A 13,035-nucleotide genomic window follows, 5' to 3' on the forward strand; every position below is an offset into this window, starting at 1 on the left:
ATAACACAGGTATCAGTATAAATCATTTAAGGAACTTTTCTTGAATTTGAACTGTGGGGGCCATTCATGTTTATACTCAGCATAGACATTCAGGATTATTCCTTTTAATTAATAATTGTAATGTTTCCGTTTATTTCAGCTTCAAAGCTGTCTGAAATTCGGGGGTCGATGAACCCCCAAAATGATTAAGATTATTTACTGCATTACGTGCAACCAACGAAATTTAATGCTATGTATGTATGAATCTATGAGGCTTAACATGTCTAGCAGGATATAACGATCCTTTGTCGATTTCCTCGTAACGCTGTTATCATATGATCATCCCCTTTAGTGCGGCGGCCTCTCTCTACCTTTCCTAAGGGGAGTCGGCAACATACTGATGATACTGACGATTTTGCCTTGCGCTCATCAAGTATAGACTCCACAGTAGACGTTTTCATAGACGACAAAAGGTGTCGTTGTTGCGTGGTATTAACAAAAGACTGTCGGTTCATGTCGCTCAATAGAGGGTTTGAACGGCAATATGGCGGCGCAGACTAAACAAACATGGCTTCGATCCTCCTGCGGAAAATCGCCCCCTTCCAGTATAATAATCATTACGTCGAGTCTGTTTCCTTATTATGGTGAACCAACACTGAACTTCTTCTGAGAGGAAACGAGTCATTGCTATTTTTCAAGAATCCAGACGTCAATGACAATTGAAAATTTAAATATGGGGTGAGTAGACGTCCCGTTTTGTCGTGTGTATGTCTTCCGAAGGGAAGAGGCGTCTTTGGGGACATCAAAAAAGGATCCATTCCTGAAGGAGGAGGAGCAGCCCAGCCCACCTCCCTTCATGTTGTGTCTGGACGAAGAAGAAGAAGAAGAATCTGTCAATAAAAGGATGATGCTGATCCCAGACGGGAGATAAATATTTTATGTTTCACCCCTTTATCGCACTCTCCGTCGCCTTATCTCTTATCTTATCGCGATGGGGAGAGCTGGAGAGCGTCAGGTGCACCGGTTTACCGGTATTTTCAATTCTTTCTGAAAACCTGTGTGCTAGGGTAGCTTAGGTAGGGGTTAGTCTTCTACGGTAGGCCTATTGATAATGACCAGTCTCAGGCCTACACTTTTTAGTTCCGTAACGTCTCATGACGTAAATGTTACATAGATTCAAGTGTCATATAACATTGTTTAGAATAAATGTTAAAATGACGGGTTGAACTTAGGAAATTGACGTAGTCTAGGCTAATAGTCTCTCTCTCTCTCTCTCTCTCTCTCTCTCTCTCTCTCTCTCTCTCTCTCTCTCCCCTTAGTCTAGGCTAATTCTCTCTCCTTTAGCCAAGGCTAATTCTCTCATTCTCCCTCCATTAGGTCAATTCTCTTTCTCATTTTCTCTCCATTAGGTGTAGGCTGATTCTCTCTCTCTCTCTCTCTCTCTCTCTCTCTCTCTCTCTCATTATTCTAGCTAATTCTCTCCCCTTTAGCCAAGGCTAAGTCTCTCATTCTCTCTCCATTAGTCTAGGTTAATTCTCTTTCTCATTCTCTCCCCATTAGGTGTAGGCTGATTCTCTCTCTCTCTCTCTCTCTCTCTCTCTCTCTCTCTCAGCTTAGTTGTGTCTGTGTCTGTCTTGTATATGGCTGTAGTGAAAAAAGATGAAAGAAAATAAAATCTGTTGTATAGCCTGCTTTGGATAGGCTAACATAATATCTTGCCAAACACAACTCAGTCAAAAGCTACTTTTATACCAGCATAGGCCTACTATGTTTTATGAGTTTCTGACCATTGTTTGGCTAACCTATTGATCTTAGTGTTTTTGTTACCTCATAAGTAGTTGAGAGGGGGGACTACTGTGGGAAACGCAGTTTTGGGTGGAAGACCAAAAAAATTAGCCTAAAGCTTAGGTCTGATTTGGCCTGTGCAAAAGATAGGTCAACTGGTGCTTATGAGGCAGCTGAAAAATATATGTATGTGCTTATTAAAACTTGAAAAGGAAAATACAAAGATTTGAAACCTGGAAAATGTGGCAATGGAAATTACGGGTTAGGTTAGGTTTTTACCGTAGGTGCTACATTCCACTGACTGGGTTAACAGTGAATGAGAAATTTAGTAAAGTTGTTAAATTGGTACAAAGAGCATTTCATTTTTTCTGTTGTTTTTAATTGACTTCCTCAATACCTTAGCATTGTGCAGAACCTCCGAGATATTGATAGCCAGTGATGTACCAACTTAAACCCATTTCTTTACATATGGCACTGTGTTCAGAAATTTTGTTTGTAGTTATCTGTGTATCTTTTTCAAAATGGCACCATAGGTCATATAGTTTTGATAAATTGCACAGAAAATCATGCAGACGTAATATGAGTCCTTTTTACCGAGATTGGGGTAACTATAAGCCACACCGGTGCTGGGTCCTGTCTTCTGCGGCGTCACATATGCCAGGGCAGACAGAAGATAGGCTTTAGGAATTGTAAACTGAAGATCAACACAAAATGTTGGCAAATTGTAAATTTTCTGCATGGTGTTACTGTACTATCATGGCAACTATTCATAAATAACATAGAAATGGAGTAGGTATTTCTGGCTTTATGTAGAATCATATTTTAAGGCTTAGCTTTAAAGTCAAAAGTTATGCTTGGTTTGAGTTCTCTACTAGCTCAAAGGTATTTAGGTGAATGTCAGTCAAGTTACTGCAGCTTTGGATATTATGCAGCTCCTTGGGCTGTAGGTTGTTTTAGCCATTGGTGTATACAGTGTTAAATCCTTTTATTCCAAACTGTAGCAATAATATGGTATGTATTTATGGAACCTGTGACTAAGCATGACATTTGTCAATTTGGTTTGGTATATCTGTTGGGTTCCAGGTCAAAGGATTTTTGTGTGTGATTGCACCTCAGATGCTAATATTTGGTATTGTAGTAGCGCTGAATGATTCGAGTTACCATTATGGGTAAAGCCAAATTGTGTTGATGTATTATTGTTAATGTCTGTTGACAACTGCTACGAGATTACACAGTTTCTGAGTTTGGATACAAAAATGGTAATAATATATATTGATTTTTTCTAAATACATGAACTGTTCATTGTGTGTTTATTCGTTTGTCTGTTATCGCTGGTGTAAACCACTCTATCTAAAAATTATGGCTAGTATATAGTACCCTGTGGGAAACTTGGGGGCTTGGGAATCTGAAACCAGTAAGTTTTACCTACAGGAATGGTCAGAAACTGATAAATGAGGAGGTAATCAGTCTGAAAATGTGTTTTAATAGTGCAGTCATCAGTAGCTAATATAATAAGAAATATAAATCACATATAAAATGCAGATTATTAGTGGAATACATACTAAATTAGGCTAACCCAGCTCAGGATGTTGGGTCCTACCTAGCTCAGCAGTAGTGGAAACTACCTAACCTGGCAGAGATGACCATGAATTATAGATTAAAATACTGGGCTGTAATACATCGTAACCTATCCTATGGAGCTGGGCTTTTTGTATGCTAATTTATAAAAGTTCGAGTTGAATAGTGGATTCTTGGGTGTTATTATTGTAAAGGATGCTCATTCATCACCATTACTTGCATTTTCAGATATTTTAGTTTAAATATGCAAATCGCCAGATCCTTTTACAAAAAAATTATGGTTATCTGTGCATTAAAGATTATATATTAAGTATTAATATACCAAATATAGAATTACTGTAATCAAAGTTCATCAATAAATTAATAATACAGTACTGTAATTATGGAGTTTAAATTTGTTTTTTCCACTTTTAAGGTTTCTCTTCTCATATAGGTCCACTGAGAGGCCTGCCTTCTCTCACACTCAGTGCATCTGTTGTCTCCCCCTCTGCCAGGGCCATAAATTACTGCACGGTCTACCCTTGTTGACATAACACCTGAATTTGGGCTTATTTCCTTCTTATTGCTCAGCAGTGAGAATACATGACAGCATAATTTGCTTATCTGCCTTGTAATTTAAATTATTTGGTGGTACAGTATTTACCATGCCATCATGGTGGTGTTAAGTCATCCACTACCCTCTGTTGCCTCATTTTGTTGTTTAACTACTGTATATTGATGTGTGATTAAATATGCTAGTAGTAGTATTGTTTAAAAGTGGCGTCAGTCATTGGTTACTAAGTCTCAGTTTGCATAGTCAATCTAGGGGCTGCTTATGACTTCAGAAGCGTAATTGTTGTACTGGTGAATTGATAGGACAGTATACTTAGAGACCTATCCAGAGGCCTAAGTTAGCTTGCCACAAATGACTAAATGCAAGTAACAAGTTCAGCTGTTCATTTGAATCAGGTTCTTAGTCTACTTCAAGTCATTATGTTAAGATTACAGCTAGCTCTTAGTTGGCTGTTTAGCATGCTTAATTATAAGGTAGAGGGTAGTTCAGACACAGACAGGATTATCAGGTTTAGACCTACCCAGTACCTACCTGGCCTACCTGCTTAGCCTAGCCTAGCTTAGATATGATCTGATTTGAGCCTAGCCTAGTTGATTCAACAAATTATCCTTAGGTTAAAGAGCTGTAGCCTAACCAAGAAATGTCAGTTGGACTGGTAACCCTAGTTATCTTTGAAACTTTTTTTGTATGGAAATAACTAGTAATTTAATTATTAATGTAAGCTTAATAAGGTGTTAATAATGAAAGTGAATAATGTCTTTGCGAGGGAAGAATGTAAGTTTTGGGCCTGTGGTGACTGATCTGGTTGTTACCGTTGATATCTCTGGTGACACATAAAGTTAAATTCTTGTTAGGAACTACACAAATTCTACCCCATTAACCTTACTTATTTCTCATCTGTATGCTTGGAAGGTTTTGATGGGGGTAGTCCGGTGATTTTAGGAGAAATTAACGAATGTGCCTCTTACTCTAGTGCCGGTTTAAAGGTTTATATGTCATTAATGAGCAGTACATACAAGGAACAAGTCATTGAACTGTTATACAAAATCATTTAAACCAAAAATACATATAGGCCTATGATCAGTACCCCAGCCCCTTCCCACCCACATGATACCATGGGGAGTAATGGCTGCTGATGATGTGGCAGGTAAAGCTGCACATCCCTTCCAATCCCTCATTCCAGTTTCATAGGGACAGTAAGGTGAAAATCTTTCAAATCCTAACCAGAACTTTAATACAGGGCCAGTGCAGTGGAATGTTGACTGCAAGACCACTGAATAAGAGATTTACATGATTGTCATCATATTCACTTAAAAATTCATTTTGTGCTGGAATTGCTGTGCTTTCAGTTGAAAAAAGTATCTGATGGGTAATAATATATACTGTCTGTCCCTGGTTATCGGTGGGCTTGGTTATTGGCGTTCCGGTTTTTCAGCGCTTGCCTAGCTACCAAAATCGGTGATCTTTGGTGCCGATGTGCGCTGATTTCCACTTATCGGCGCCGATAATCGTGTGTTGGTGCTGATGCATGCCTAACAAAGGCATCCGTCGGAACGGAACCCCCTCTGATAACCAGAGACCAGGGACTGCCTATATCAGGTATTGTTGAAAATACTGCTGTTTCGCTCCAACAATGGGAGTGTTACATTTTGACTTTCCACTGGTTTTCAGAAATCTTGTTGAGGACTGACAAAGTAATTATAGCTATTGACTACTGTGAGGTTGTACTGTTGTGATATCCCTCACTTGTTATTTCTTTACAACCCATCCATTCAGTATTTGTATCAAGCCTTCTGCTTTGATGTATTCTTTATGAAAGGGACAGGAGAATCATCCTTCAAGTTCATCAAGCACTTCTTTAGGCTCTCTATACCACCAAATACCCACATATTAGACAGAGGATATCCATTATTAGTATAGTTCAACCACCTAGGCTTGAATTCTTCTACTTTGGCAGCATTGCCCTGTACACTGATCGCAGTAGGATTGTAAGGTAGTTGCCATAACTCTAGAACAGTAAGACAAGGTTTTCTCATCCAGTGTGTGCAGTCTGGCCTTGTGTACTCAGGAGTATGCCTTGCTTCTTCCTATCTCTTGACACCCAGGCCATCAAAAGTCTTGAAGAACACTGGAATACTGTATCTCCATTGGTTTTTGTCAGGTGATACCTTGTGCTTATTTAAGAGCATTTTGTCTCAGTTGAAAATGAAGGCTTATGAGAATCTTGCTTTCTCTTCTTTGTTTACTTTTTTATAGCTTGGAGTTAATTGCTGCTATTTGAGCAGGTACATGGAGATGCCATTTCATCTTTAGAGGATTCCATCTACTTGATTTTATTTATAAATACCGTTACAGGAGTCTATCTATATGATGTTACTTGTAAATACAGGACCTGGATGTTTTGATTTAGACTGGTTGTTGCAGTGGGCTGAGTTCTGTTATTGGGGAGTTGATTGCAAGTTGTTGTCATCTTCTTTGATCTCATGTTATCATCCTTTATTTTCTTGGCACATTAGATGCATGGTTGTGACAGTATTGTACCTTTCTTTGAAGTGTATGCTGCTAGTGAGTGCTGGAGGGCTGGTAAGTGTCTGGAGCACCAAGTGGTGTTTTATAGAATACAAACTAGGCTTTACATGGCTGTCTGTGCCATTTGTGAGGAGGTCTTCGGATCATATAGTTTGCTTTCATCTTAGTTTTCTGGTTTTCTTTCACTTTCTTCTTAGTTCTCCTGGTCTTTTGTCTGTTTTGGCTTTGGCCTCCTAAATTGCAATTCGAGTATTATATAGTTAATGGAGTTGTTAGGAGCAAACAAAAATAATATTTTTATAATGTTCGTGTTCATACAAATCCATTAACCGCAGGAGAGTGTCCCCTCCTGTTCTGACACCCATTCTTTCTTTCTAGTGGGTACTAAAAATTGATGGGTAGCTGAAGAGCTTTGGGAAGATTGTGTTTGCACAGGGTGACATTTAGCTTTTGATCTGTGCAAGGAGAATAGCAAGCGCAGTTAATAGAGAGCATGAGAGTGATTTGTATGGTTCATTATTACTGAAGTCTCTGTTCCTGGAAGAGTATTTGATGGTAACACACACCAATAGTTATGAGTGAAGCCCAGAGATGTTAAGAAATAAATGTGAACCAATAACTAATTTTGACAGTTTTAGTGGGACTTGAAGAGGCACTGTGATGGTGTTCGATGTAAGGCAAGTAAAGTAGCAGGATCTCTTTTGGGATGTATGGAGGGATTGTTAAGAGAGCTCTCCTTGTGCGTTGAATTTGAAATAGAGAAAAATAAAGCTTTTGATGTATTGTTTGTGTTGTATATGTTGTATATGAAAGATTGAAAGGTAAGAAATATAGAATCATGAGGATATGGTTAAAAAGTTAACATAGAATATTTTGAGGTACATTTAGTTTGGTCTCATGAAGTAGGGTGGAAGGTGATAGTTGTCAAAATGTATAATTTGGAAGCTGTTTGGGAAGGAACATTGGAAGGTATCTTGAACAAAAGGGCTTTAATATTTGTTTCAACACAAATCCTACCAGTTTGCAAATGCCTATCTGGCAGTCAACAGCTCCCAGCAGACACACTTCAGAATATTGAGAAGAATACTTCCCTGGGGTGGCTGTGCATCCATGATCCTGGGTGCCTCTGCTGGTGGTTAAGTCATTCCCTTGTGTGTTTTGTGTCAGACAAAACACACCTGTTTGGTGTTGCTTCCAGAATCGTTTAAAGATTTTTCATTATGCTTATTTTGATAAATTTCCCAGATATTCCCACATAATTTCTCTTCATATGCTTTGGCTATGTTTTTTTTGTGCATATTACATTTTCATAACGTTTTGACTTCCTCATGGGTGTTCCCTTTCACTGAATGGAAATTCAAGAGGTGTTTGGTTTTCAGTTCCTAAAATACACCTGTGTTCTTTGAACAGTTGCTGTTCATCGTTTTACAGTGACAGATCAGTAGTATTTTTCGGTGAATTACTGTTCATGCTGATTATTTTGGTACTTGTACAATTGTGATGTTGCATTTGGAAAAAATTAGGGGTATTTGCCATCATTCTAGGTGCTAGTTTTTTCTCTTGTCTCTAATGTTGATCTCATGCTTTGATCTTGGTTAGCATGATTCTCTTGTTATGTATAGTTTACGCAAGTTTTTCGTCCTTCAATTAGTATGTTTTGATCTGGTATTCCTTTGTTATTTCTATTATTATTAGCATATCCATTCATTAGCTAGCTGCAATATGTCACAAACACCTGTCTCTTCTGCCCTTGTTTCTGTGTTTGCCAGTTCTCTCTCTCTTGCATGACTTACTTGTTTGAAGTCACAATGGCTCCTGCTCATACAGCTCACCTATTAAGAATATTGCCACTTATAATGCATGTGGTTCTCCTGTTGAGAGTTGCACACAAACATTCCTTAGTTGCCAACTTCTTCACTATTTCAAGTGCCTGTCTATTTAACATTCAGTTTTGCTGTATTTAATGGAGCAGTAAGGAATAGAAATAAGAGGTATTTGTTGAGAGGATGTAAGAACTGAAATTTATTGAAATTTGTGTTTCTTCAGTTTTTGTAAAAATAATTTGGACAGTTATGGTTATTGGAATCTCGTGTGATATTTTGATGAATTAAATAAGCAGTGTAAACTCTACTACAGTATAGAGTTATCTGTGGCTTTGAGGTGTGGTGGGGTTTAGGATGTGCTCTTTCTAGCATTTGATCTCTGTAATCTTGATCTCAGTTTTCTAGATGCTACCCAAAACCCTTCATACTTCTATATATCATATCCTGACTTTATCCCAGGATCCTTTTGCTTAATAGAATGCATAGTACCCCTAGAGGGATGGTACTCAAGGTAGATCTAAGAAAAACTTAAAAAAGACAATTCATGCACAAAGGGACGAAACAACACTAGGATTGAAAATGGAGTAATGGAGTTAGCACTACAGTAGATGAAGAGTGGAATAATGGTTTAAGAAGTTAGCACTACAGTAGATGAAGAGTGGAATAATGGTTTAAATCTTTCAGTTATGTAGGAACAGTAATATCCAATACAAGTTTTCTTGTATTAGAATTTAATGAAACACCAAAAAAAAAGGCAGGCTGAACAAACAGGCTGAATTTGCATATGTACATTTGTACAATCTGTATTGCAATACCAACATGAATCATGGTATGACATTGAAAGTACTGTGGGCCTAGATCTAAAAGATTTTGTCAATTTGAGAATGTCTCTTTTAGAATAATACAAGGAATCTGATGGCAGGATGGAGTGAGAAATGATACCATTAGGGAAATTATGGACATCCATATGTAGATGAGATAATGATGGAGAAGTGGAGTTTTGCATCACTCCAGGGGAATATTACATGGTATGTCAGCTAGGTTCTTGAATGCACCAGTAAAGTCGGGAGACGTAGGCCTTCTTGGATGAAAACACTGAGCCAGGTACCTGGAGAGATGATTAGAAGTCTGTGGAAGATAAACCACAGGGAAGACGTTGGTGACAAAATTTTACAGAGACCTTGGCACTCATGTTGTCTTGGGAATATGTTGTTCTAGTGATTCAGTTTACCCCTGGTTAATGCTTTGATTTGGATATGTTAAGGTTGGGGATACTTAAGACAAGAAGTTATAATTATTTCATGAAACAAACTTGACATAATGGTCTCTGTTCCTGAATTTACCACTTTAATGGCCCAAAACAAATGCCAGTAGTATGAAGTGTATAAGGTTTTCATCATTATGATGGTACTCAAATAAAGGTGCCTTGTACTTTTAACCTACAGGAGGCCTAGGCAATAGCAGTTGTATTATTCAGTATGCCTATCCTTGTGGCTCATTCCACATAGCACCTCCACTGAAGAATGTGTACCAGAATCAGAGGTAATTATGCTACTTTTGAAGTAAGCTGAAGTAGCCTAATTTAAAGCACAAATCTTATTGTGAGGACATCAGATAATATTGCAGTACCATCTTACACATGTAATGTTTATTGTCTTTTTTTATGTAGGCTTTAGGATATGAGAAACAATTTTTTTATGCAGAATGTTTCAGTGCCATTATGGATATACAGTACTATAATTATATAATGTCATATTTAATAACAAATAAAATGCTGTGGTCTTCACTTCAATTTGTGCTTGATACTTATGCTATTGTGTATGTGGTACGAACGTTTTACCATAGAATATGCATTCATTTGTTTACTATTTTCCACTTTTGGCATGAAGATGGGTTGAGATAATTCTAGTGGTGGACTGACATTACATCTGTACACAACTGTGGAAGTAAAGCTGAGGTTAAATTCTGGTTTGTGGACATACAGTATTAGAAAATTTTAAACAGTTCCATGAGGACAGCTTATAGGAGAGCCCATAAACATTGTTTTACAAACAGTGCTTATTTTAGCTCAACCAGGCTGGCAACGTGAAAATGCGTTTAAAAAGTACTGTGTCAGTTATTAGCATTGTGTGTATGCTGTAGTTTGCAAGATTGCAAAGCATGCATATATGTTTTATTGCTATGAAGTGTGGAAATTTTGAAGACCTTTCATCTTACAGTCAAAAGTACAGATTTGTAAATCATTGTTTGTATGTAGTGAAGCGCAGTGGAAATGCCTTTAGAAATCTGTTCATTCAAATGATATATCATAGTCAGTTTGAGTTTGGATAGCTTTTCAGATAAAAAAAAATATATATGCATTTCATGTTAAGATATCACCTAATAACTTTTCCAGATCTGTTTGCCTTTATTGCTTTGAATGCCAAATTCCACTAGCTTTGTAATTATTCAAGTGTGAGTATAATGTAGAGCCTCTGGTGTGTGAAAGAAGGCTTAGAAAAATGAAGATGGTAAAATTAAAAAGAGGTTTCTGTGGTTTGGAAGGTCCCAAAGATTTTAAGTGTACTGTAATTTCAATAGAAAATTTGTACTACTGTATACTGTATTTTCTTTTTCTGTAGTAGTTTAATTTCTAACAGTTTTTACTTTAGGTTAGTTGGTAATTTTTTACATTTGTCTTTCATTTTGAGAGTTTTAGAAAAATCAGAAGTATTACACAATCATTAATGTTTTATGTCACATTTTCCTTCGACAGGTTTAGATGTGAAATATTGTAAGTTCTTTTCACTATCTTCTATATGGGCATAAACTTCCTGAATTGTCATTTGGTCTGTGTCTTCATTTATGTCCCTTTTCTTGATTGCCTTGCCCTTTCTACTGTTCTTTGTCCTGCTGCTTTAATATTATCAGCTAATCTGATTTACATCTCACTCACTTCACAAGTTCAGGCATCTCTTATTTTTTGTAGGGATAAAGTATGCATGTATTTACAAATCTCTTAGCTCTTGGTCATAGAAGGCCAATATTCTGTAGGTAAATTTTTGCTAATTGTACCATAACTTGTTGCTTGTTCCTTTCTGCTGCTATAGTAATTTACTGGTATTTCTCTGTACAGTAATGACGTTTCAGCTTATAAAGTGAAAGTTATTTGTATGGATTTTTGTTGTATTAATTTAAGATTTTCTTTTTTTCCAGGTAAGTGGACATTTTTTGAAGTTCTATGGGTCTCATCTCGTCCACAGTGTCAGGTATGTTCTGTAATTTTTATACTGTAATACTGTACTTAGAGGGACTCTTAAGGATGGACAGTTAAAATTCTGCGTATTCATTGCTGATTCCTGTTGGTTTATTTTGTAGGCTTAGATATGTCAAGACAGAATTCTTTAGGTATTCTGCTAAGTAATTTTCCGGCTGTGCATAAATGTTTTGCATCCCATGTTCATAGAAACAAGCAGTTAACCGTTATAGCTTGAAGAAGACCCATGAAACAGTTCATTATTGGATGTTTATTTAGTGATAGAGAATATTACTGTAACAAAATAAAAATTATTTAAGGCTGTATTATCAGTATAAATCATGCATTAAAATCCTTTACTGTACTGTACTGTACTATATTTCAAATTGAGATAGTAAGTTCATACTGAAGTAAACGTTTTTGAAGCAGGTAGATGGTACATATTTGTCATATCCCTTGTTGTATATGATGATCATGTAGTTCTTAAGAAAATCTGACAAATCATAATTTGGTTTCGTGACTGAAGCATACCATTTGAAGATGGGTCCTAAATATAATGGCGTCTTATTCAGTTGACAGCTAGCATCCTTTCTTTTATAGGTAGATAAGGACTCTCTCTCTCTCTCTCTCTCTCTCTCTCTCTCTCTCTCTCTCTCTCTCTCTCTCTCTCTCTCTCTATCTCTCTTATTACTCACTCAAAGGGTGCATGTAGAACATATTTTTGCTTCCTATTTTCTCAAGAAAAGGTAAGTTTTCCTGAATTTTATGTTAAGAAGAGTATTTGGTGGAGTACCAAGGCATAAACTGTAAGTACCGTATCTTGCTTTTATCTATTTTTGTAATATATATAATATATATATAATATATATATATATATATATATATATATATATATATATATATATATATATCTATATATCAAGGTAGCCATGAATTATTAGACAAGCCATCAGAAAAATTTCATATTTCTTCGTGTGTATGTCGACATATTTTGCGAAAGGGTTAACTGAATTTTATGAAGCTTGCTATATATACGTTCAGGTGATTGTTGAGATGATTTAGAAATGATGAAAATGGGATCAGAGCTGAAGTAATTTCCATGCTAACAAATCACCATCTCTTGAGTAAGCATCTTAAAAAATAGAACCCCATTTTATATATATTTGCCAGGTCAATTAAAATTCTAATTGGCTATTCTTGAACAATTTTACGAACGAACTCTGCGACTAGTGAAAGCATACCCAGCTTTCAAGTTCTTTGACAGTGACAATCAATAAGCATTATATAGATGTCTGATTATACATAACAGTCCCAAAATAATGGTAGGAAAAGAGAAGTCTGAGCGCACTGAAATTCATATTCACGACTTTCACGATGATATTTACTAGAGCTTTTTTGAGGGAACATGTAGTTTGCTGCCCTCACAAGGGCAAATAAATGAAGCTTCAGAGATTACTGTACTTAAGGCCGCCACTAACGCTCAGGTATTTTGCGCAGTTATGCCTGCACAGTCGACCTGTGCATCACACCTGAACGTTAATGTGGACAACCTG

At 36.8% G+C, this 13,035-nt stretch overlaps 1 protein-coding gene across 6 annotated transcripts in view; it reads left to right on the forward strand.

Annotated features, from left to right (window-relative positions):
• The first annotated feature begins 504 nt into the window (after positions 1-504).
• Positions 505-13,035, forward strand: part of homer (protein) — a 351,701-nt gene continuing 339,170 nt past the window's right edge. For 2 of the 6 annotated variants that reach the window (XM_067096692.1, XM_067096695.1), the window contains exon 1: positions 560-717. In XM_067096692.1, the coding sequence (XP_066952793.1) occupies positions 692-717 (26 nt within the window). In that variant the 5' untranslated portion in view covers positions 560-691. Of the gene's footprint in view, positions 718-13,035 lie in introns of all 6 variants that reach the window. The other 4 variants (XM_067096704.1, XM_067096694.1, XM_067096697.1 and 1 more) reach the window with 4 other exon arrangements.

This window comes from Macrobrachium rosenbergii, chromosome 53, assembly GCF_040412425.1.
Source record: "Macrobrachium rosenbergii isolate ZJJX-2024 chromosome 53, ASM4041242v1, whole genome shotgun sequence".
In the NCBI taxonomy this organism is placed as follows: domain Eukaryota; kingdom Metazoa; phylum Arthropoda; class Malacostraca; order Decapoda; family Palaemonidae; genus Macrobrachium; species Macrobrachium rosenbergii.